General features: G+C 42.2%; 1 protein-coding gene and 1 long non-coding RNA gene across 2 annotated transcripts in view; one reads left to right on the top strand and one right to left on the bottom strand.

The window, feature by feature from the left end:
- LOC141764930 (E3 ubiquitin-protein ligase SMURF2-like) overlaps nucleotides 1-21,737 on the top strand; it is a 71,263-nt gene that overhangs the window by 33,499 nt on the left and 16,027 nt on the right. Inside the window, exons 4-10 of the mRNA XM_074630631.1 lie at nucleotides 5,513-5,646; nucleotides 11,682-11,747; nucleotides 12,616-12,700; nucleotides 13,226-13,309; nucleotides 14,819-15,030; nucleotides 17,851-17,935; nucleotides 20,719-20,877. Of these exons, the coding sequence (XP_074486732.1) occupies nucleotides 5,513-5,646; nucleotides 11,682-11,747; nucleotides 12,616-12,700; nucleotides 13,226-13,309; nucleotides 14,819-15,030; nucleotides 17,851-17,935; nucleotides 20,719-20,877 (825 nt within the window). The remainder of the gene's footprint in view (nucleotides 1-5,512; nucleotides 5,647-11,681; nucleotides 11,748-12,615; nucleotides 12,701-13,225; nucleotides 13,310-14,818; nucleotides 15,031-17,850; nucleotides 17,936-20,718; nucleotides 20,878-21,737) is intronic.
- Nucleotides 5,704-21,719, bottom strand: LOC141764933 (uncharacterized). The gene is made up of 3 exons (XR_012593322.1): nucleotides 21,630-21,719; nucleotides 21,415-21,482; nucleotides 5,704-5,780 (listed from the first exon to the last, which is right to left on the bottom strand). It is a non-coding gene; the product is annotated as an uncharacterized LOC141764933 (long non-coding RNA).

Genomic DNA, 21,737 nt, shown 5'->3' with positions numbered 1-21,737 from the left:
TCATACTGGTATGAATTCCTTCTTTCTCAGATTCTTCCTATTTTGGGTATTAGAAGATGGAGTTTGCTAAATAGTTCGCACTCCTGAACAATGTCCTCTGTGAATTGGAGTTTGTCTAATTAATTTTTTTCTGGCTTGCTCACTCTCTCTGAGCCAAATGTGTCTTTCTATAGGCCAACACACATTTAGGCCCAATTCCAATACGGCCCCTACACCCTCCCGCTCCGTGGCGGAGTGAACTCCGTTTGTAGTCACACTCACAGCTCAATGAAGCACCCTTCTTTAAGGTGGAGGGTATAAATACAGCAGCCATTTCTTGACGAACTTCCCTCTCTCTGGCAAGGATATACTCAAATCATAACATGGTAAACTGAAGCCCAACAGGCAACGAATTTGCGTGAATGCGTTAACTTTGACAGCCCTTACCAAATTTAAAGTCTTTTGACCAATCAGAGCAATTGTTGTGGCATTTTTCCTTATCATACTAAGTATAGTCTTTGGGCATAAATGGGTTAATTCATCTATTATTCAATAAAGCAATAGGTAGGCTAATTAATAATGAAAATAACTGTTAGTTGCTGCCCTAATTATAATGAAACCCCGTTGTGTAAGAAGAACATATATGTTTCTGAATTACATATGTGACTATACTTGTTCCTTTATCATCAGCCCTATAACAACTGATGCATGTTGCCTTTCTGGGCACACTTTCATTTTCACACACACACACCTGTTTCACAGTGCTTCCTGTGCCCGGTCAACATTATCCTCAGATCCCCTCTTTTACATAATCCCCTCTACCCCCCTCTCGATCCCCACCCTCTCGGCGGAGCATGTTTCCCGCCAGCGACCCCTGGCCTCTTCCTCTTCTTCAGGAAATGGCTAACATGCCATAGAAAGCAGATGGGAGTGTGGGCTTGGCAGATCGCCACCTCGCCACACCCCCCATCTCCAGCCTCCAGCTTTAGGAGGTGGGGTCGTTCTCACATGACACTGATCCAATCCAAATGTATTTGTAAAGCACATTTAAAAACAACAAAAGTTGACCAAAGTGGTGTACAATTAAACATAAAAAAACAACAAAATAAAACACTAAGACCGATTTAAAACCGATAGGACGTTAAAATAATAAAAGCGTTAAGGCCAATAGGAAAGGAAAAAGAATTAAAAAAGGCATGCCGAGCCAAAAGCCATGGAATAAAAGTGCGTACATTACATATCAGTCATACCCTGCAAAAAGAAATTATATAACTTTTTAACCACAGTAGATGCTCTATAATTCATGTTGGTGTCCTACGCAAAAATGTTTAAGGACACACAGACCCAGCCAGCTTTTTGAAAACATTTTCTAAGTGGTTTAAGTTCATGAACTCACAGTAGTATGTAGGTCTGGTTTTGGCATGTTGCCTCTTCATGCTTGGCCTCCAATTTCCAGCCTTTTTAGTATAAACTCTTCACATTGCTTTGGTTAGAGGGTCAGATTCGCTCTCTGCTCCCTCTGCCTAGTTCACTCTATAATAAATGCTGCACATGCCGTGCTGTGCATACCATGTCCCCACATGAGAGAGACTGGGTCGCCTTACCGGGCTTCACACATACTGCATGAGCAAGATTTGGTTCATCCACAGTAATAAAATGTTGAACATACCAGTGGCACTAGCACTGCTACAGTCAGTTTTTACTCTCCCTATGGCCATCCATGTTAGAAATGCATTGGCAGTAGTTGACTATCTTCATCACAACCCTGGAGGCCTGTATGGCAGACATACCCACCCTACAGTATAATCAAAAAGTGAGTAACTCCAGACATTGATTAGTAGTGGTTTAACCTGCAGAAGATCTCTCTCTGCTTCATTCCTGTCTGCTGAGAGTTGGCACAGTAAAAACAAGGGCTGACACAGGAGAGATCGCTAGCAGAGAGCAAGTTGTTTGCTCCGTACTTGAAAACAGGAATGGTTTTGGTTTTATATTCAATAAGTGTTTTGTCTATCTCAGTCTTGGATTGTCCGCAAAGCTTACAGACATCTTCAAGAAAGCACTTATTCCGGACATACCACTGCACCCAGAACGTATTGTACTTTGTAAGTCATGTTATAGCTTAAATATTCACAATTTTTGCATTATGAGAGACAGAAAAAGTCCAAAAGTGGAAGAAGAGAAGTGAAAAGGGGGTGGTCGGTTCAATGTAACAGCGAGGAACAAGGGAATCGAGGAGGAATGCTCTGGCATCAGCTCAATTTACATAAATCAGATCAAGGTACTTGATACGGACGAGCCAGAGCTGCAGAATCTCCACTCTGATTTATTTTTGTCTTTATCGATGTTAACAACTGAAAGCCGTCCAACATTAATATGAAATATATCCAATCTGGAAAGAAATCTTTTATTTTTTGATTTCCCAATGTAATGTACGTTCCCTGGCAAGAAAAAGTTTGGGAAGTCGTGCAGGTCTGGATTTAGTATGTCCTGGAAAGCTAATCTGGATTTGACCCAAGAATTTTTTTCTCCCCTCCTCTGCTGTTGTCTGTAGGATTAGTGAGTGCTAATCCTTATATTTTGTTGTTGATGTAACCACCTAATGAAGCGTGTGAAAGAGAGAGAGATATGTCTCTGTGGTCGACCATTAGTGTTTAATAGTTAATCATATGGCAGTTTCTTGTTCTTGTTTTTAAAGTAGATTTAATGGTGGAAATTGAATAATTTAACGCAATGAATAGAAAAAAGATCAAGGACACGAGGTGAACCCTTCTCATACTGTTCTGTTTGAACCCTGAGCAGTATTAACAAGAGGAATACCCTATGAAAAAGATGAATCTAATGTCTTATCACATTTTTAATTAATTTCTATTTGTTACATATGTTATAACATTATCGAGAAATAGTTTACTTTAAAGGCTCTAGACAGCGGTCCTGTTCAGAAATATGGTCCAGTGTGTCCTTTTGTTACTTTGAGAGCAACATTAACCACCTATAGAAGACAGGGAGTCAGTTCAGTCTGTAGTTATTTTGTGTGTGTATACTGTACTTCTATCTGTTTTTTGCAGTCCATTAATCAGTGCTGACAGTTTACTCAGCCCTCCCCGATCTGTACACATCTGCTGTTGATAGCAGTGTTGTAATAATTACCTCAGACAGTACCTGCAATGTTATGTCAGAGGACAAGGTTTCCCAACACTGTTTTTGGCAGTTATCGTGAGTGAGGAAATAACATTTTGTTCTACCTGTTCTCTTATCTTCAGACACTGTCTCGTCGGCTATTTCAGTTCTCTTTTTTTGGCTCCAGGATGCTTTGCACAACACACCTTTGCATCACATTGACCTGTTAATCTCACGCTGTCTGAAGAGAAAAGCATGAGATTAAATTTAGAACCACATAATGTGCTCAGAGAGACAATTTGAGTTGCACCACAGCACACAAAACGCAGGGAACTAAACTGAAACATAACAATGCTTGGTGAGCTTTGCCAAAATGGATTTCATCAAAGTGAACAACAACAGTGCTTTAATTAGAAACACAAATCAAATAGAAGTGTGAAATATTCTGTATAATCCCACATCTCACCTCCAGTGGTTTCTAGTCTTCTTGGCAAATAAGCCTCTAATTAACTCACCTTTTTATTGGAGAAGAAAATTGAAAGTTTGGTTGCAGAAAGCTGTGTGTTCTTTCACCCGTTTGTCATCTAATAATGTTAAATGGCTAGAAGATGAGATCATAATAAACATGTGCAACGGAGCACAGGCCTAGACAGATCTGCTAAGAGAGAAAAAGTGAACGTGCCAAGATGCTAACCTCGGCTACTGCATCCCGATCAGATTTTCAGATTAGCAACTAGAGACCTTAAAATGATCCACAACCCACACAGGTTGTTATTTAATTTCAGTGCAACAATTTTTCCAACTTCTATGATTTGTCTTACATACCAAATCTATATGTTTTGATGTGTTCAGTAGGGAAACCCCACTCCTCGCTATAGATGCACAGCATAATGTAGAGCTTGGCATCCGTGCTGGTTGTTAGGCTGTAATTACATGTGCATATGTGTATGCGTGTGTGTCAGTGACTGTGTGATTGTGAATTTGAATGTTGAACTCTGTGTGTTTACTGTTGGAGCTGTCTGGGTCTCAGACAGTGGTAGAACACATCTCGGGGACTTCCTCTGTTCTTCAACCACGACTAGACTGACCTCAGCTGCACTAAATCTGCACGAACACATGAGCACGTACACACAACAAGGTACTTTAACATCAGCTAATTGGCCTCGTTACACAGTCTGAAAGTCTGCACCGCAAACTTGGTGTGCATTGTTCTCTTGCTGTCGGGGGGAGAATGCAAAATACAAGTTTCCGTTTTTTCTCTGTTTTTTGTCTGTGTATTTGTTAATGTTTTGCAACATTTCTTGAGCGTTGTAGCTTATGATTTCATTTAATTTCCATCTTTCATACCCTGTGGTTTGATGAAAACCTACTCTGTTCTTTGAGCAATGTGTACACAAGCATACACCATCTCCCTTTGAAATTCCATAAATTTTTTCTTTGGAGTAAATCACATAATGCTCCATGGGCTACAGAACTTCATGCTATTTATGTATAGTAATAATTTATCATGCTGCATGAACACAATTAGAAGAAAGTTACCTGCTAGATTTGAGGAAAAATGGTTGAAAGATATATTGTTAAAAACAAAATTACGAACATATATTCAAATCAAGCACAGTTATTGTACTGAATCTTATGTTATAGCACACTTATCGGGGAGTCAAAGGTCTTTAGTAGCACAGTTAAGAACAGGAATCCTTCCTCTGGCCCTTGATGACGGTAGACCTTAAAACATCCAGGAGGACAACAGGTTGTGCGAAGTATGCGAGTTAGGAGAAGTTGAAAATGAATGAGGTATGTGAAAGTGAGGAAATCCCACCGGTTAATAAACTTGTGACAGCACCTTCGTTACCGATTACACCGGACATTCTTCAAGAAAATATGACAGTCAATATGTGTAGCGCGCTTACTTTGATCTTTACCGTCAGGTGGCTGTGTGTCTGGCCTCTCCGGTAGAGCTTTCGCTGCGGGGTCGCAAAGGTCTACCTGGCGCTGCTGTGCCGCGCACACCGTCTGTGATTGCTCATTAACGTTATGGTTCCCTTATTGCATTGGGTTTAAATCCGAAATATGGCCAAATAGGTGCGTTTGCTTTTCGCTTCGACACCAAAACCTCCGCCATCTCTTGGTCTGTCAACTCTCTCTCGTCCTGCTACTTTTGTTTCTCAAGCTTGGAAAAAACGTCAAGATGGTTTATTTGTTAAGTATTATTTGTAATTTATGCTGCTACTCTGGTTTCTGCCTTTGTCTTTTCTTTATTTTCTAAATACAATGGTGTCTTGTAAGCCCGTTTGGGCTGGGCATATTATTTATGCATGACACAATCGTAACAAAATAAAATCATATTGTCAGGATTACAAACTGCTCCTCTTTTCTGTCGTATTGACCTGTTTTCTTTCACTCCTTCCCCTGTCAGATACATCGGAAAGGCAGACTCAATCACCATCAGTGTATGGAACCACAAGAAGATCCACAAAAAGCAGGGCGCAGGTTTCCTCGGCTGTGTCCGCCTCCTGTCCAACGCCATCAACAGACTCAAAGACACTGGCTGTAAGTACCTGTTTGTGTGTGTGCATAAGTGCATCCTCTGTGTGGTCTCTTCATTCTCCCTCTGCATGCTTACCATGACCTTTACCTTAAGGTGCTGCCCGTCTGGCTTGTTAGTGAAGGGAGATGGGGAGGCTCTGCGGGAAATACAGAATGAATTAATGAATAACTAAACAGCGGTTGGGTGAGCCATGTTAACCTCTCTTCACACATGTATGCACACAAAGTCAGACAAATGTGTGGACCAGACCTAGTGTCTCCAACAACAGAGAACAGCTTCACGTTCAGTGAACCGTTCCTGTGCATTTTGTTTTATCTGGCTGCCGCAGTTTGATAGCTAGCTAGCCTGTTGCTACATGTGGGGCTCCTTCAACAGTGTCGCTGTCCCATCCCCAGCCTTCAGCCTGCTGCTGCTTTTGTGCCAGCCATTCATTGCCATAAGATTTATGTGCACAATATACAGGAAGCTCCTTTAGGCCACACATATCAGAAATATAGGCTGCTGTAGACATCTGGCACCTGGGACTAAATCAATAGCAACAATTCATTTTTACAGCAATGCGACTTTCTGTCAAGGAAACCAATAGCTTTTATTCTTGGAAACAAAGTCCTGCTTATAAACTTATTGGCACTGTTTCGCACAAGATGCAAAAAGAGGAAGACGGATGCTGTTTTGGGATCGTTGTGTGACCGTAAAGTTGATCCTGGGCTAATGTGGGTAACATAGGCCCTGCTCAGACCCGGCATTACCATGCCTCTTGGGGGGATTCGATCACAAGTGGACAGCTCTAAGTACGTCTGTTCACACCTGGCATTAGAATGTGTCTCTACATGCATCTTGAGTGGCCACTTGTGATCCAATCTCACTTCCCCGCTCTATATGCAAATAATCACATAGTAAACACACGGCTAATACAGCAGACGTTGTGACGTTATATTACACGAATGTCAGTAGTAATATCCTACATATTTGTGAATTCAGGTACATTTTATTAACATCAAAATATAAGGTTATTGTACTAGCGGTCCCCGGGGACCTCTGTGCCGCCGGCACCGCTGCCTTTGCCAGGCAACAGCGGGGTACAGAGCTTCAGAGAGCCGGAGATGAGAGCGAGCGGGCGTCAGCTCTGTACAAAGCAGCGGAACAAAAACACCGACACATCTTTGACAGTCTGATAATGATGCACTTCTCGTGCCTAGTCTGATAGTCTGCAGACTATATAGCCTCTAGATAAGATATGTTTTAATAAAATACAGTCGCACCAACAGAATACAGTAGAGCACAGAAGCCGTTTCCATGCTGCGAGGCAGACATGCGCTCGCGTCTGTCTGTCTATTCACGTGAGGAGCGCAGACACCATCAGAGACCATCAGAGACCATCAGAGACCAGCGGATCCAAGCGGGACGTCAGTTGAGTAGGCGGTCCTTAATGTGGCCCAGCACACATTCGCGTACACACTATGGCCACAAGGAATGTGGCCATATGTGGCCCAGACCACCTTTGAATGTGGTCTGAAAGATCCGATCTCAATGCGTCTTGAGTGCGTTCACACCTGTACTTAAAGCTGTCCACTTGTGATCAGATCACACAGGATGCATGTTAATTCCAGGTCTGAACAGGGCCTTACAAAGGAACAGCACTGATTTTGCACAGACACACACATTCTTGGTTGGTTTCCTGTCTGCATGGCCCCTGTGTTGTTGTGCCCTTTCCAACTGATATTATTTCTGTGCAGTCCACATGGCCTCATGCTTGTTAGCCCTGTCTGCCTTGTTGGCAGTACCAGTAGTCAGTAGATACTGACACATGTACACTTAACTATAGTACATATTAACATTCCTTACAAACACTCCCCTCCTTTCCTTCAATCCACCTTCCTGAATTATCCTAAACAAAAATTGTCAGACAAGTACAAGAACCACCACATTAAGTTACATTTTCCCCCCTTTTTATATATCCGGCCTTTTCCTTATTTCCATCCTACACAGTCACGTCCCACAACCATTATAGGAGTTGTCTGTCTGAATATAATTGCCATTTGTTGAATGCTTTTCTTTCCAAACTGCATAGTTGGATACTTCCATGAATGTAGGTAGTTGTAGTTTGGTTGGCCCAAATGTAACCGCTCCAGAAAGCTAAATACTTCACTTAAGATTACAGAATATGTTCCAGCAACCTTTAAATTCGCTCCTAAATGGCATCCTTGGCACATTATGTGAGGTTCACCCCCTAATCCACCAAAAACCACAAAAGGGGACCTTGATGGTGCCATACTTTTACCCCACTGGGTGCCAAACGACTTCTGGACCCACAGCTTCCAGAAACAGACAGTATAGGCTCCAGTTAGGCTCCAGACCAGCCACTTACTGTACGGCCAACATGGCATAAATTATACTTTCTCGCAGCCACAGGAAGTAGACAGGGAGACGGATTATGATCTACGACAAGACACCAACACTCACATTATCCCCCTGTCCTTGTCCTGTGTGACACATGAACTGTGCCCGGTCTGTGGTCTGACCAAGATGCGCACACACACACACACACACACACACACTGAGACAAACATAAAAACACACACAGACACAAACAATACTTTCCTGGAATTGCCTTGATTCCTAGAAGTCATATTCAACTGTTTCACTTCAGCACACACACACACACACACACACACACACACACACACACACACACACACACACACACACACACACACACACACACACACACATTCTTGCAAACCAAAAGTGGATCTGGCATGATTTTCTAGTTTACTAGAAGTCTGTCTGGCTCTACACTGAGCTCCTTTTCCTGTTGCATCGCAGACACAAACCTCAAAGTCCTCTGTCCCAATTCTGAACTCACACACACACACACACACACACACCACCAGTTTTTCAAAATGTCTTGCCTGACTACACGTTAGTCTACCTCGCTTTGATCCCTGATGTTTATTTATTGTTTGTGGCATTTATAGTGTTGATGTAACTGCTCGTTATATTCACTGATTTGCTGATTGTGATACTGCTGATTCTACAGTTTTTACATATGCATTAGGGTTGCACGATTATGGCCAAAATGATACATCACAATTATTATTTTGATCAATATTGAGATCTTGATTATTTATAGATTTTAGGGATAATATATTTTTATTGAAATTTCACATTTAAAAAAATAAAGCGCTGATTTCACTTCCATGTTGTGCTTCATTCCAACCGTCAAGAACTCTAAATGTTATCCTTTTACTTTGTTATTATCATCTATAGTGGTTATTTGCATAAAAACATGCAATTCAAATGACTAGGAAATAAATGATTGTTTTTTTATATAAATACAGTATTTACTTTGACTAAAAAAAATCCTGGCATTAATGGTTTTGATTAAATATTATAACCTGCTTAGAGGTAGTGTTAGGAAGTTAATCAGGCCATAATTCCCTTATTCAAGTTTCCCGCCAAAAACTACATTTTACAAGATTACATTTGAACGCATCATGATAGCGTTATAATTTACCATCGCCGATACTCATTTGTACTCAGCAGAGCTTGAATGCACCATCAGCTCTTCAGCTCCGTGCTGTCTACAGACATCATCACTGTGATTACTCTGAGCAGCATCATTGGAATGAATTACAATGTAATAAGAGTCTTATTATGTTAGTTGTTCCAAATGTTTTTACGGTTGTTCCTCCACGGCTTATTTTGGACTTGCAATTGTTACAAATTGCAGCTTTATGTCTTCTTCACTCACACTGAAGAAGAAGCGTTTGATTTATACAGCAGAGTTTTTCTATGAGTGGAGCACATATTATAAACATCAATATCGCAGGCGATCATGTTCATTTAATTATGGGAAGCCCAAATCGGGATTGTGATTGTGAAGCCCTAATATGCATACAGAAATACACAGATACAGTTGTTCATGAGCTATATTCATCTATACTTAAACACAGTCTTGTGGGGCTACATGCACATATCAACACTAATCCTTTATGTAGTTTGTTCATTGTAGCAACATATTTCCCCTAGCTCTGAGGACTTGAATGGTGCCGTGAGGGCTTGTGGTTAAAGGTCTGTAAATGGTCTGTCTCTCTGTTCCCCCCCTTCTCTTATTTAAGAGAAAAATCTGCTTACTATTCCAGCCATGTAAGGCTTAGACCATCCCTGTTTAGTCTAGACACGTATCCGGAACAGATGCACACACACACACACACACACACACACACACACACACACTTCTGGAAACAAGCTATAGGGTTGTTTAGATGTCCTTAGTCTATACTTACAAACAGACCATTTAATGTGCATACAAAATCATACAGGCAAAGCTAAAGACATGACGAATCCAGTCTGACTTTGGTTTTAGTATTAGTAGATGGAGAACTGGGGCATCTCTTTATCTCCTTATTTCTCTCTCGCTGCCTCTTCTGCAGATTTCTCTTCCTCTCTCTCTCTTACACTCTGTCTTATGTCTGATTACGTTTTACTTTGTTGTATTTTAGTAAGCCAAAAGCCCCTGCAGGACTCTTGCATTGTTAATTGGTACCAATTGATATCACTCCTGTACTGGTCAGCTGGACTGGTCATGCACAAGTTTCCCTGTGGGATTCAGTGTGTGGTTGTGTGTGTGTGTGAGAGAGAGAGAGACTGTGGAGTGTATCTATGTCTGGATCTTGTTCAGAGTCTTCCTGTGTTGTGTTTCTCTGCTGTCTGTGTCTGGCAGTGCTATCCTGTGCTGGGCAGACAATGCGTTCTTACTTATCCAGAAACAACATGACTGCAAACACATTTTCTGTCCAAAATTTGGGATATTTTGTGTCTCCAAATTTTTTATCTTTTTCCCACAAAACTGGTGAAGCTGCAGAGGCGTTTCTTCTGCAGAGAACGCTGTTGTATTTTTGACATTTTAAAAGAACAGTGTAACATTTCGGGGGATCTATTGGCAGAAATGGAAAATATTATTTATAACTATGTTTTCATTAGTGTATAATCACCTGAAACTGTGTTTTCGTTAGCTTAGCATGAGCCCTTCATATCTACATAGGGAGCGGGTCCTCAGAACGGACAAACTAAACACTGGCTCTAGAGAGAGCCTTTCACGTTTTTACGTTACCTGAAGGTCACCATAGTTCTCCATGACATGCTTGTGAAACTGGCGCCAGTTCACAAGCGTGTCGTGGTACCGCCAGCTGGCGTCTGACTTCAGTTGCTCCTGAAGTAGTGTTATTATGGTAAGGATGGTCTCTGAGAGAGGCGAACGGCGTTACCACGGTTTTGCACTCAGCGATGCTCGTTACCACAGTCTTGGAAAGACTCAGTTGGTTGCAATCTGCAACCACACCACTAGGTGCCGCCAGATCCTACCCATCATGCCTTTAAAGGCACACTTGCATGCAAACATGATTTATTATATTGGAGTTTTGACTGGCTACTTCCGTGTGTCCTGTTTGACTCATGCATAAGTCAGACTGTCATTAGCGCTGTGTAATAAAAGCACACAGCTTCCCCATTCCTCTCAATGGCACGGCATTGACGCTGCAAGGTTGTCGACAGAGAAGGCTCGAGCAAAAGAAAACGCAGTGTCATCTGACACAAATGTTGAACCTGGCTCACATTTTGCCCCAACACAATGTGAAGTTATCCGGCAATGTCGGCCATGTGTATTAGCGCACATTCCTGGTAGATTACTTAATTGTTACATAAGATGAACAGGGTAGAGCTACTGTTTATCTGGTGATTGTTGCAACAGAGGATACAAATTATAACTTTCCAGGGTTGTAACATCCTCTCTCATGTATTATAAATCCATTGTGCAGTGCTGGCATCTGATAAGCCTTCATTCTGATCGATCTATTAATCATCCCGACCTTCCTGGATAGTGTTTCAGCATCTCACTGCACACCTACACAACGCAACCCTCTGCAGTTATGTTTTCAGTCTGAAGGCCTAGTTACTTGGTGTGAAATACAACACGTTGTTCATCGGCGATGCTTAATCAATGGTTATGTTGTGTCTTGTTTGTTTTTCCCTGCAGATCAGAGACTTGACCTGAATAAGCTGGGCCCCAATGACAATGATACTGTGAGAGGACAAATAGTCGGTAAGAATCACAAACACACACAAACACACACACACACACACACACACACACACACACACACACACACACATATACCCTTTGGTTGCATTCTGTACATCACAATAGAAAATGTTATCATTCTTAAGGGTAAGGAAGTCGAGCTAAAGATATGTATATACGCATAGTCTTATGTCAGTCTGTGTTGATTGATTGATTTATGCTTGCTGCATTTGTGAGTGTCTGCACGGCCAATGTGACGTCAAACCAACAGACACAGCCCTTCACGGGGGTTCCGTGCAGCAGGTTTTGGTCTTTCTAACTACGTGGATGGGTGGAGAAAATGGAGAACTTTGCGGAGCTTTGAGAATGTCGGTAAACCTGCACGTATTATAAAAGATCCAAACGTTTCCTCGTCACGATTCCACGTCAGCTCGTGTCCGTGCGACCGTCCTTGTGGAAAGCATAACCAAAGCATTACATATTCCTGATGCTCTAGTCTAAATCCAGTGTGCCATTACTCTGTATAAAAAAGTTCAAATGTACACCTTTTCTGCCAGAGACAACTCTGGATGTCTCAGTGCATTGCATAATTTAAACACTAGAAAACACAAATTGACCCAGACTGCATCCTCCGTCTCAGTTCTCTGATTCAGTTCATTACTTGTCAAAAAAAGTCTTTAATTTTCTTATTTTTGCGTTCCTTTGTATTAATGTCGGAGGAGAAAAGGAAATAGACGCAAAATGTATAAAAAGCATTAGTGGAACTTGAATCCACAAACCACAGCGACTTGATAAGAAATGATGAATGTACTAAATATTAGTCATTGTTTGAGCTGCACTATATGGGTAGGAATAAGTCATTGATCTACAGTCATCCTTGTCTTTGTAGTAAGTCTTCAGTCCAGAGATCGCATCGGGACAGGAGGACCGGTGGTGGACTGCAGTCGCTTGTTCGACAATGACTTACCCGATGGGTCAGTATTATCACAGTTGTTCCTTAAAAATGAGCTCCTATTTGTGCACAAAGTACTTTGCTTTTTATTGAAGTCTCCCATTTTTTCTGGAGCTATCTTCAGCTCTGTCAGAGACGAATTATATCAGTGAAGTAATTCATAGTTTGGAGGTGTATTTTGGGGGGGGGGGGGCCTAGTTTCTGTGATTTTGTGTATATTTGAAAAGTGAGGTATATTTAACATGTGTAAACAGTTGTTGTGAATATTACTATCCTCCCTATGAGACTTTTGTCTGGTTTGTATGAAGAAAATATCTGTCTAATTTATCTAAATTTTCCCCCTGTACAATGAGTGACGTGTAGTTTTCAGCTGTGTGCACATTGGTGGTTCTCTTTTTTCGCGCTACTTATAAAATGAGGGATTCATTGTTTACAGTGCTGTTAGATGAGCATGTTCGTGGTGGTGTCAAAGTAAATTTTTATATTGCTTTACAACAAGTAGGATGTTTTTTTTCTCACCTGTTTGTCTCAATCTGTCATGAATCAGCTGGGAAGAGAGGAGGACAGCTTCTGGAAGGATACAGTACCTGAACCACATCACACGTACCACGCAGTGGGAGAGACCTACCAGGTACATCAGCACACATCCTCAGATAGGACTTCAAATACAACAAACTTGACCTTTTACAACAAAGCATCGGGGGATATATTTAAGTGGTCGTACTTTTCCCTACTTCCCTTTCCAGAAAACTAAACTTCCACTTAGCCCAACTCACAACACAACAATAACAGTCGCTAATGAGTGAATTGTCAATTTCCTTAACCCCACCCCCACCCCACCGCAACACACACACACATACACAAGCACACACACATACACCTAAATAAACCAGCCAGCCAGTCGGGCAGCTAGGTTTTACTTGGCCCCTGTTCCTGCAGAAACAACTGTCGCCTTCCTACTTGGCCCATATCAGTGGAGCCGTGAGGGGAGTAAGCAAACAAATAACACCACCGCCCCCACCTCCTCACCCACTCCTACTACACATCTCCAGTGGCCCCCAGGCAGCGTAGTAGAACGACGTAGGACAGACAGGAAATGGTGAAGAAAGGGTTAAGTGGTCGGGCATTGAAGGAGGCGGAAAATGTGAAGCTGAGGAGGAAGATGAGCAGATTGAGACACGGGCACGGTTTCACACATACACAGACCTGCTAAATGTCAGGTGCACCGGTGCGACCACTGAAATGTTTTGGACGCACTGTGGAGCCCTGAGTGGTATATTGTGAAGGAGGGACCAGGGAAAGTGGAAGGAGAGGTGGGACATAAGTGAAGGGGGAGGGAGGAAGAGTGTGTGGAGAGGTGGGGAGGTGGGTTGTGGGTTGACAGACAAGGGTCCAAGGTTTCAGATAGCCATGGCGTCAGTAACTCCGCACACCCAGACAGTGGTCAGACATGCTACACACACATTTACACACAAAGATACAGTAAGTGTGAGAAAGTCAGCCTGTCTCTGTTTATGTCTGATTATCAGATATGTGTCCATAAGTCCTGCTGTTAGGTAGCACACAAACACACTAAAGATTTTACTGTAGACTGGTGAGGACTATCTGTTTGCTTTTATGCAACTCGTAATCCTTCACATCACTTTAATCTCAACCATTTGAAATCCATTTTTCTCCTTGAGGACTGATGACACAGGGTGTTTACCAATAATTGCACTATACTTGTGTTTATGTCTAGACATCACAAGAACAAATAAACTGGTTGCACCTGTGACTTAACCCCTTAGCACACCTGTAACACACAGTAATGCACCTTCCACACCCAGGTCTCTGCCAGCAGAGGAAAATATAGTGCACAGTCACCAAAACCGAAAGTCGACAACGTACCACTCACTCATTTAACACACTCCACCATGCATGTAAGGAATAAAAGTAAACAGTTGTTGTTTTTGTTAATTTATTCATTTAGTCCACAGCAAGAAAGATGTCTTTTAGCCAAAATGCTCTTCAAAATTTAAAGTGTTATAAAAAGGCTATGTATGATATATAAATATATATTTAGAATTTACAACTTGAAAATGGAGACTAAGCTTACACTGCATATACAAAAACAACATGCGCACTCTCTACTGTTTCCCAGGCCAGCGTCGGAGTACTCCAGCCCGTCGGGGCGTCCGCTGAGCTGTGTGGTGGACGAGAACACGCCTGTGATGACGCCTGTTAATGGGGCCGAGGCCAGCTGCCCACCGGGCGAAGTGCGGATCCAGGAGAGACGTGTTCGATCGCAGCGGCATCGTAACTACATGAGTCGAACGCACCTGCATACGCCGCCTGACCTTCCTGAGGGTTATGGTGAGAGACAGAGCAGCAACGCACACACACACACACACACACACACACACACACACACACTCCCTTTGTTAAGTGATTACCATCCATGCCTACTGCATGCCGGTTAGATTTGTGTCCGACTTGATGCTGACTTGCTCTGACGTCATGCACACGTGGGCAACGATAACTTCACGAGATCGAGACAGCCGCAGTTTTTAGAGCCAGGCACCGCAGTTGCTCTCCAACGACTGCAAGACACAAGGCATTATGGTAAAACGCCTGGCTTTCACCTGATCAAAGAACAGCAAACACCACGTGTTGTAGAAAGACTGAACTTTCTCTGATATTATAATGTTTAACGCTAGATTGTAGGATATTAGTTTCATGTTGTGCAATGAAGGTTTCATCTGTTAACAAACATCTTGCGTGGTTGATAATAACAATAATTATAATAATGAAGGTTATTTATATAGCACTTACCAAAATGAGTGCTCATTACAATGTGCTTTACAAGGCGGACATAAAAATAATTAAGGAAAGAATCCAATGCCAGATACACGCACAGTTCCAAATATAAATAAATCTGAACGTGGTCTGAAAACTACGAGTAGCCTACAGATCGGATCTAACAGGATGTCACTTTTCCTGTGACTTCCGGTAAAATCTTTGAAGGCTGCTGGAAACTGTCCGACCTGACCGCCGCTTTTTGTCCCCGCCCCCTGCTGCTGCTGCCTGATCTCGTCTACTTTCCAGGCGAGGCGCAGTTCATCTCCAACGAGCCTATTAAAGTGTTTTTTTGTGGAACGTTTTGGAGTGTGTTGGCTGGCTGACGGTCCGGAAGTTTCAGAAGCACGTAAATAGTTTCTGCTGTCTTTTGAGTTGTAGGCTGTTACATTGGAAACGGATGATTCTAATAAATTTGTATTGCTCTTTTTAAGACCTCAACGTTGCTCGGGCAGTTCATGACAAAATTTAATATTAAGTAAATTCTGCAATTCGGTATCCATAAGTTGACTTTAAAATGTATTTACACACCTGACTGACCCCAGTCTGATGTTTTAAACAAATGCTGGTTACGTTTGACAGAGCTCAGCTTCGTCACAAGTGTTTCATCCATTTGCAAAGATTGCCAGTACATCACCAGTGTTGATTTTTACATGTTAATACGATATATTTCAGTGCAACTACAGTGCAAAGGTCCCTCCTGCTGGTGGTCAAAGTGTCTAGTTTACACCTGGGACACAAAGTGAATGCTTTTAACTAGCTGGTACATTAGAAAGTCAGCTTTAGTCATGGTGAACTTTATCATTACCTGTTCACTGATATCAAAAAGGCAAGCTGAGGTGAAGTCTCAGCCCTAACCCCCAAAAATACACAATCAAAGACATGGTGAGCTGCTCTTTTGGCAGCATCTAGTTTGTAGCCTGGAGGCAGTAATGATTTCTTTTAATGATGAGATGTTTAAATGCCCTTTTTTTATCCTTTTGTTCTCTCTCTGTCTCTCTGCTCTGTCCTTGAGCTCACTCACACTTTCTCTCCTCTCCTCTCCTCTCCTCTCCTCTCCTCTCCTCTCCTCTCCTCTCCTCTCCTCTCCTCTCCTCTCCTCTCCTCTCCTCTCCTCTCCTGTTTGTAATAACTTCCTAGAGAAGTGTTTGGGGTTTGTACACTGAAATTCCCAGAGTGAAGAGAAAGAGGGCAAAGCAGGGTATTCATAGCTCGGTGTTTAGCTCAGAGAAGGTACTTTAGGTCATTGGCTATTTTTTTATGTCTGTAATTCTGAAGCTGACCTTACTAACGGCATGAAAACACATTGGGAAAATAATGCAGGAGCTACACAAGTACATTTTCCAACAGTGCACCCCACAATACCCACAGAGTCTGTAAAATTAGTTTTTTTATTTTAAGTGAGGTGCTGTATGCCAGCGATTTTTAGAATGGCACTGCTGGACCTGTGCCCCCTTTTGAAATGTCCTGCTGTGTCCACTGAGGCTGTCCAAGGTCGGACAAAGTGAGTCACTGATGCCCAACAGCAAGCGAGCTTTCTTCCTCAGCTGAACCCTCTGAACCAGTGGCTGGGTGTGGCGAGGGAGCGTGAGAGAGAGAGAGGGAGAGTGTGAGGGGAAAAAGAGAGGGAGAGGTGGGTAGGAAACGAGTTGTGCCAGGAGGAAGTTGGGGTGGGGGGTAGTGATGGATTAGCGGGTCCACATACACACATGAACACCACGCCTGTGCAGCACACACACTTTGTGCCAACATTCACACACTCACTCTCCATTCATCCGTGAGCTGGATGGAACGAGAGATCCAACAAGCCAATGATGAACCATTCTCTTCGGATTTCTTCCCCCCGTTTGTTTACAATATATTATTTTAGTGGGTTTGGAATGACTGACAGCGTTTTCCTTTCCATTTCCTTTGGTTTTGGAGATTAATGGGAAAGGGATTACTTTCAGAGCACACACCACACTTTAAGAGAAAACAAGGCAACTAGGATGCACCGAGAAACTCTGCGCAAGGAAAAACACTCATGGAAGTCTTTGATAAATTCCCCTCACATTTTATTTCCCCCCATCCTCTTGGGATAGCCCTACTGGAGACAGGAGAGGAACTAATTGATTACATTGGCGCACACCTTAAGAAACTCTTGTCCCTGCAGTTTGCCTGTCACATCAATTATAAACAGAATTCCCCTTCTCCAAAATACACAAACTCACTATCCATGCTTGTACCCATCAGGACTAGTCTACAGAACAACAGACGCAGCAACAGTTTCAAGCTTGTTTCAGTGCTGTTTTTGCCATTTTCACATATTAATTCCAATTAATTTTCTCTCTGTTTTAGAGCAAAGAACAACTCAGCAGGGTCAAGTCTACTTCCTCCACACACAGACTGGAGTTAGCACCTGGCATGACCCCCGAGTGCCCAGGTAATTCCTTTGTTTTCCAGTTTTTTCCATCTTTATTGTACAGATTTGTATCTATTTGTAAAAGACTTTATGAATTTCTCTTGATTGATGTTATTAAGAGCTAAGACCACGGCATCACAGACAAATGGGTTCTATGGGTACCCACGAGTCTCTCCTTTACAGACATGCCCACTTTATGATAATCACATGCAGTTTGGGGCAAAAAACATGCAGGTTTTTTGCATCCAATATAAATGTGTTGTTTTTGCCTATTCTAAAAATGGTGTATTTGAATATTTCTGCATACTGGGGTCCCTAAACAGTCTTGGAATTACATAAATTGGGTATCACTTTAAAGCTGAGACTCTTGTGGATCCAATGAGCCCAACTGTATTCATGTGTGATGATGTTAGTCCCCATAGAAGCCATTTCATTGTAATGAGACCATTTTTTAAAAATTTGATTTCACTGTATATAATGACCTGTGGTGACCTCTAGGATAATCACAACCTCATGAAACTTTACAGCCACAAATTAGAGACCTAGAGCATTCAGAGGATGGCTTTCCTAGGTAGCTTGACAATAAGGAGGTTTCTGAGCAGTTTTCGGAACAGAAGTGCTCGCCATCCAAGCGCCGAAAAATGCAATTCTAGCCGAAATCTCCAAATGTCAAAAGTTTTTAAACCAAATCATAGCGTGGCTTTTTCTACGGTGTTCCTCAAGGTCTTGGTGTCTTAATGTGGTATTTTGGCGGGATTATTGATCATTTTTATCAATTCTTGAGTGGTAAAAAATGGTTAAATTTAGCACCAAATCTGTTCAACAAATGCTATCAACCCAAAAATTGCTGCAACAACTTATTTCCAATAATAAATATATACATACATTTGCATAAAGCAAGCATGTTTACCCACTTCCATTTTGATAAGTGTATATCTAAGAGGAGAAAATACTTCTTAATACTTATCAATCTCACTTTAAGTTACACTTTGAATGGATAAAAAATGTGTGATTAACTATGAACAATCATGCGATTAACCAAGATCAAATATCTTAATCGATTGACAGCCCTAATTTCAATTAATTACTTAATTCATGTTTATTTCAGATTTATGACTAGAACAACTTGACACACAGCGCTGAGCTGCATCTCAAATTAATCTTCAGGTTCTGAGCTTTCAGATGATGTACACATCTTCCATGTGACATCTACTGTTGACCTGCTATCTCCCCCTAAAGACCCCTTGTACCCCCCTAAAAAAAAGACAAAAACAGGCCCATGTGGGTCTCTTAGGGTTAATATGAGCATAATTATCTCACAACACATTGACTTTAAACACACGATGAATGCACTGCAGTGTTGACAGTGTTGTATTATTTTAATCCTAATATAAACCTGACAGATATTACCAAAACTGACAGGACCAAACTGGACTTGACTGGGCTGGATCAGACCTAATTTCTCACGTATTAGTCATATTTCATGCTCAAGTCCGGGTCAGCCAAACTAATGACCTCTGAGTCCGATGTGGAGTTGGCTGAAAAATCTTTTGGACAGATGTTGAGCTGAACACACCAAAGACTAGTGGTTCTGCATTCAATCAAACTGTTTCACCAACTCTCAATAGCCCGCTAGTTAATTCACCAGAGACTTCAGGCGCTGCTATTGCGTTACATTTTTTGGCCGTGTCTCGGCGTAGCTGCTGCTCAGCAATGAAGCTCACGCATTTAACATCCAACTCACAGCAGCAACCTCTGGGTTTGGTCATTTTGGACAGAGCCTGTAAAATGACCCAGTATGTTGTGATGAGTGCAGCGAGGCATGTGCTTTGTCCCTGAGTGATGTGTCCTCACTTCACACAAGGACAAAGTACTCACACACACACACACACACATACACACAAGCACAAGTCGTCCTTAGGCTATAGCATTGTCCCAGATCAGGGATTAGGTCTCTACTGACGGGAATGTCGGTGTACAGGAGAGACGAAGAATTGAGAAATCAGAGCAAGTACTTTGTCAGAAGGATAATGATTAATGTTGTTGATGCTCTTTGGTCTGTTGAGATCTCCAGTCTAGTGGTCTGAGTCCTGTGAACCTGCTGTAAAGGAAAAGTCTACAGAGCGGGTCCTCTTAACGGAGTCCTCCATGTTGCTCGGCCATGTTTCCACAGTAGCCCAGAACGGACAAACCAAACGCTGGCTCTAGAGAGAGCCTTTTCTCGTTTTTACGTTACCTGAAGGCCAACCGTGGTTCTCCAACATGCTTGTGAAACTGCGGTAACGTGAGCCGCTTGGTGCTAAACCGTGGTACCGCCAGCCGCTGTCTGACTTCTGTTGCACCTAAAGTTGTGTTACAATGGTAAGGATGGCCTCTGAGTGAGGCGAACGACGTTACCACGGTTGTGCACTCGGCGGCTCACTTTACCGCGGTCTTGGAGTGAGCGAAGGGGTACTCGGTTGGTTGCAATCTGCAACCACACAGATGCCGCCAAATTGTACACACTGTACCTTTAATTTTGCACTGCAATAAAATCTGAACTCCACAAAGGACAATGACTCTGATGGGGATCAGCACCTAAGGAGTTTGTTCAGCAAGTTAATTACATAATTACTTTATTATCCATGTTGGGAGGAAATGTTCTCCCATCTGAGACCAATCAATTATATATAGTACTAAAGCTAGTCAGAGTGTGATGATCGGTGCTGTTTGGTCTGCAGGCCTGTTTGTTTTAGCCTACATGTATGTATTTATAGTTGAATTTAGAATTACAGTTGCTAATGGTTTCTATCTTCTTTGTTCAGGGACCTCAGCAATGTGAACTGTGAGGAGCTGGGCCCGCTGCCACCAGGCTGGGAGATCAGAAACACAGCCACAGGACGCGTCTACTTTGTTGATCACAACAATCGAACAACACAGTTCACAGACCCGCGACTATCCGCTAACCTGCATCGAGTACTCAAGTAGGTGTATAAATCATTGATGCGTTAGAGCCCCCAGGACATTAGGTAATGTTCAAGGACATTACCTTGGCTGTGGTTTAGATTTGTGTTACCAAGGACATATCAAATTTAGCTTTTTATTTCCAGTAATTGTATCTTTCTAAAAAATAGGGTACTTACACACAACTCTTCCAAAACAGAAATGGTCAATAATGTTGCTGCATGCAAATGTTAACAGTCTCCTCTACCCTGAGTACTCAAACTAGTGGGGACAAAAACACAGAGGCCCTTTTCAGACCCGGTATTAACATGCGTCCTCAGTGATCCGATCACTAGTGGAGACGCATTCTAATGCCAGGTGTGAACAGACGTAGTAGAAGTAGCTTCACACTCACACTATCCGTCCTGTAAATGGACTTGATGACTCCTGTCTGGGGATGCTGGAATAACCTTAAGTGAGGGAATAAAACTGACACACACTGCAGTCATGAATCCACCAGCAATGAATACTGTATATCTACTGTAAGATCATCACTGTCTTGGTTTCATTCATCTCACCTTATATGTTTGTCCTTCTCTTTTTGTCCCTTCTTATCTTCCTCTTTCTGTCTTTCTCACTGACGCTGCTATCTCTTCATCCATTTCCTCTCTCTGTTTTTATTTATTTATTTATTTGTCCATGTCTTGGACGTCATCACTGTTTGACTGTTTTATTTCTTCTTCCTCTGCTTTTCTTCTCATTGTCTTGCTTCTCTTTTTTTTTTTTAATCTACCTTTATTCTGTTTCTTTGTGTCCTGTTACTTGTCTCCTCTCTTTTTTATAATCACGTCCCATGTTGTTTTCAACGCTTCAATCATCTTCTGTCATTCACATTCTTTTC

The sequence above is a fragment of the Sebastes fasciatus genome, chromosome 3 (assembly GCF_043250625.1).
Source record: "Sebastes fasciatus isolate fSebFas1 chromosome 3, fSebFas1.pri, whole genome shotgun sequence".
Classification (NCBI taxonomy): Eukaryota; Metazoa; Chordata; class Actinopteri; order Perciformes; family Sebastidae; genus Sebastes; species Sebastes fasciatus.
This window is presented reverse-complemented; position numbering and strand designations above follow the sequence as displayed.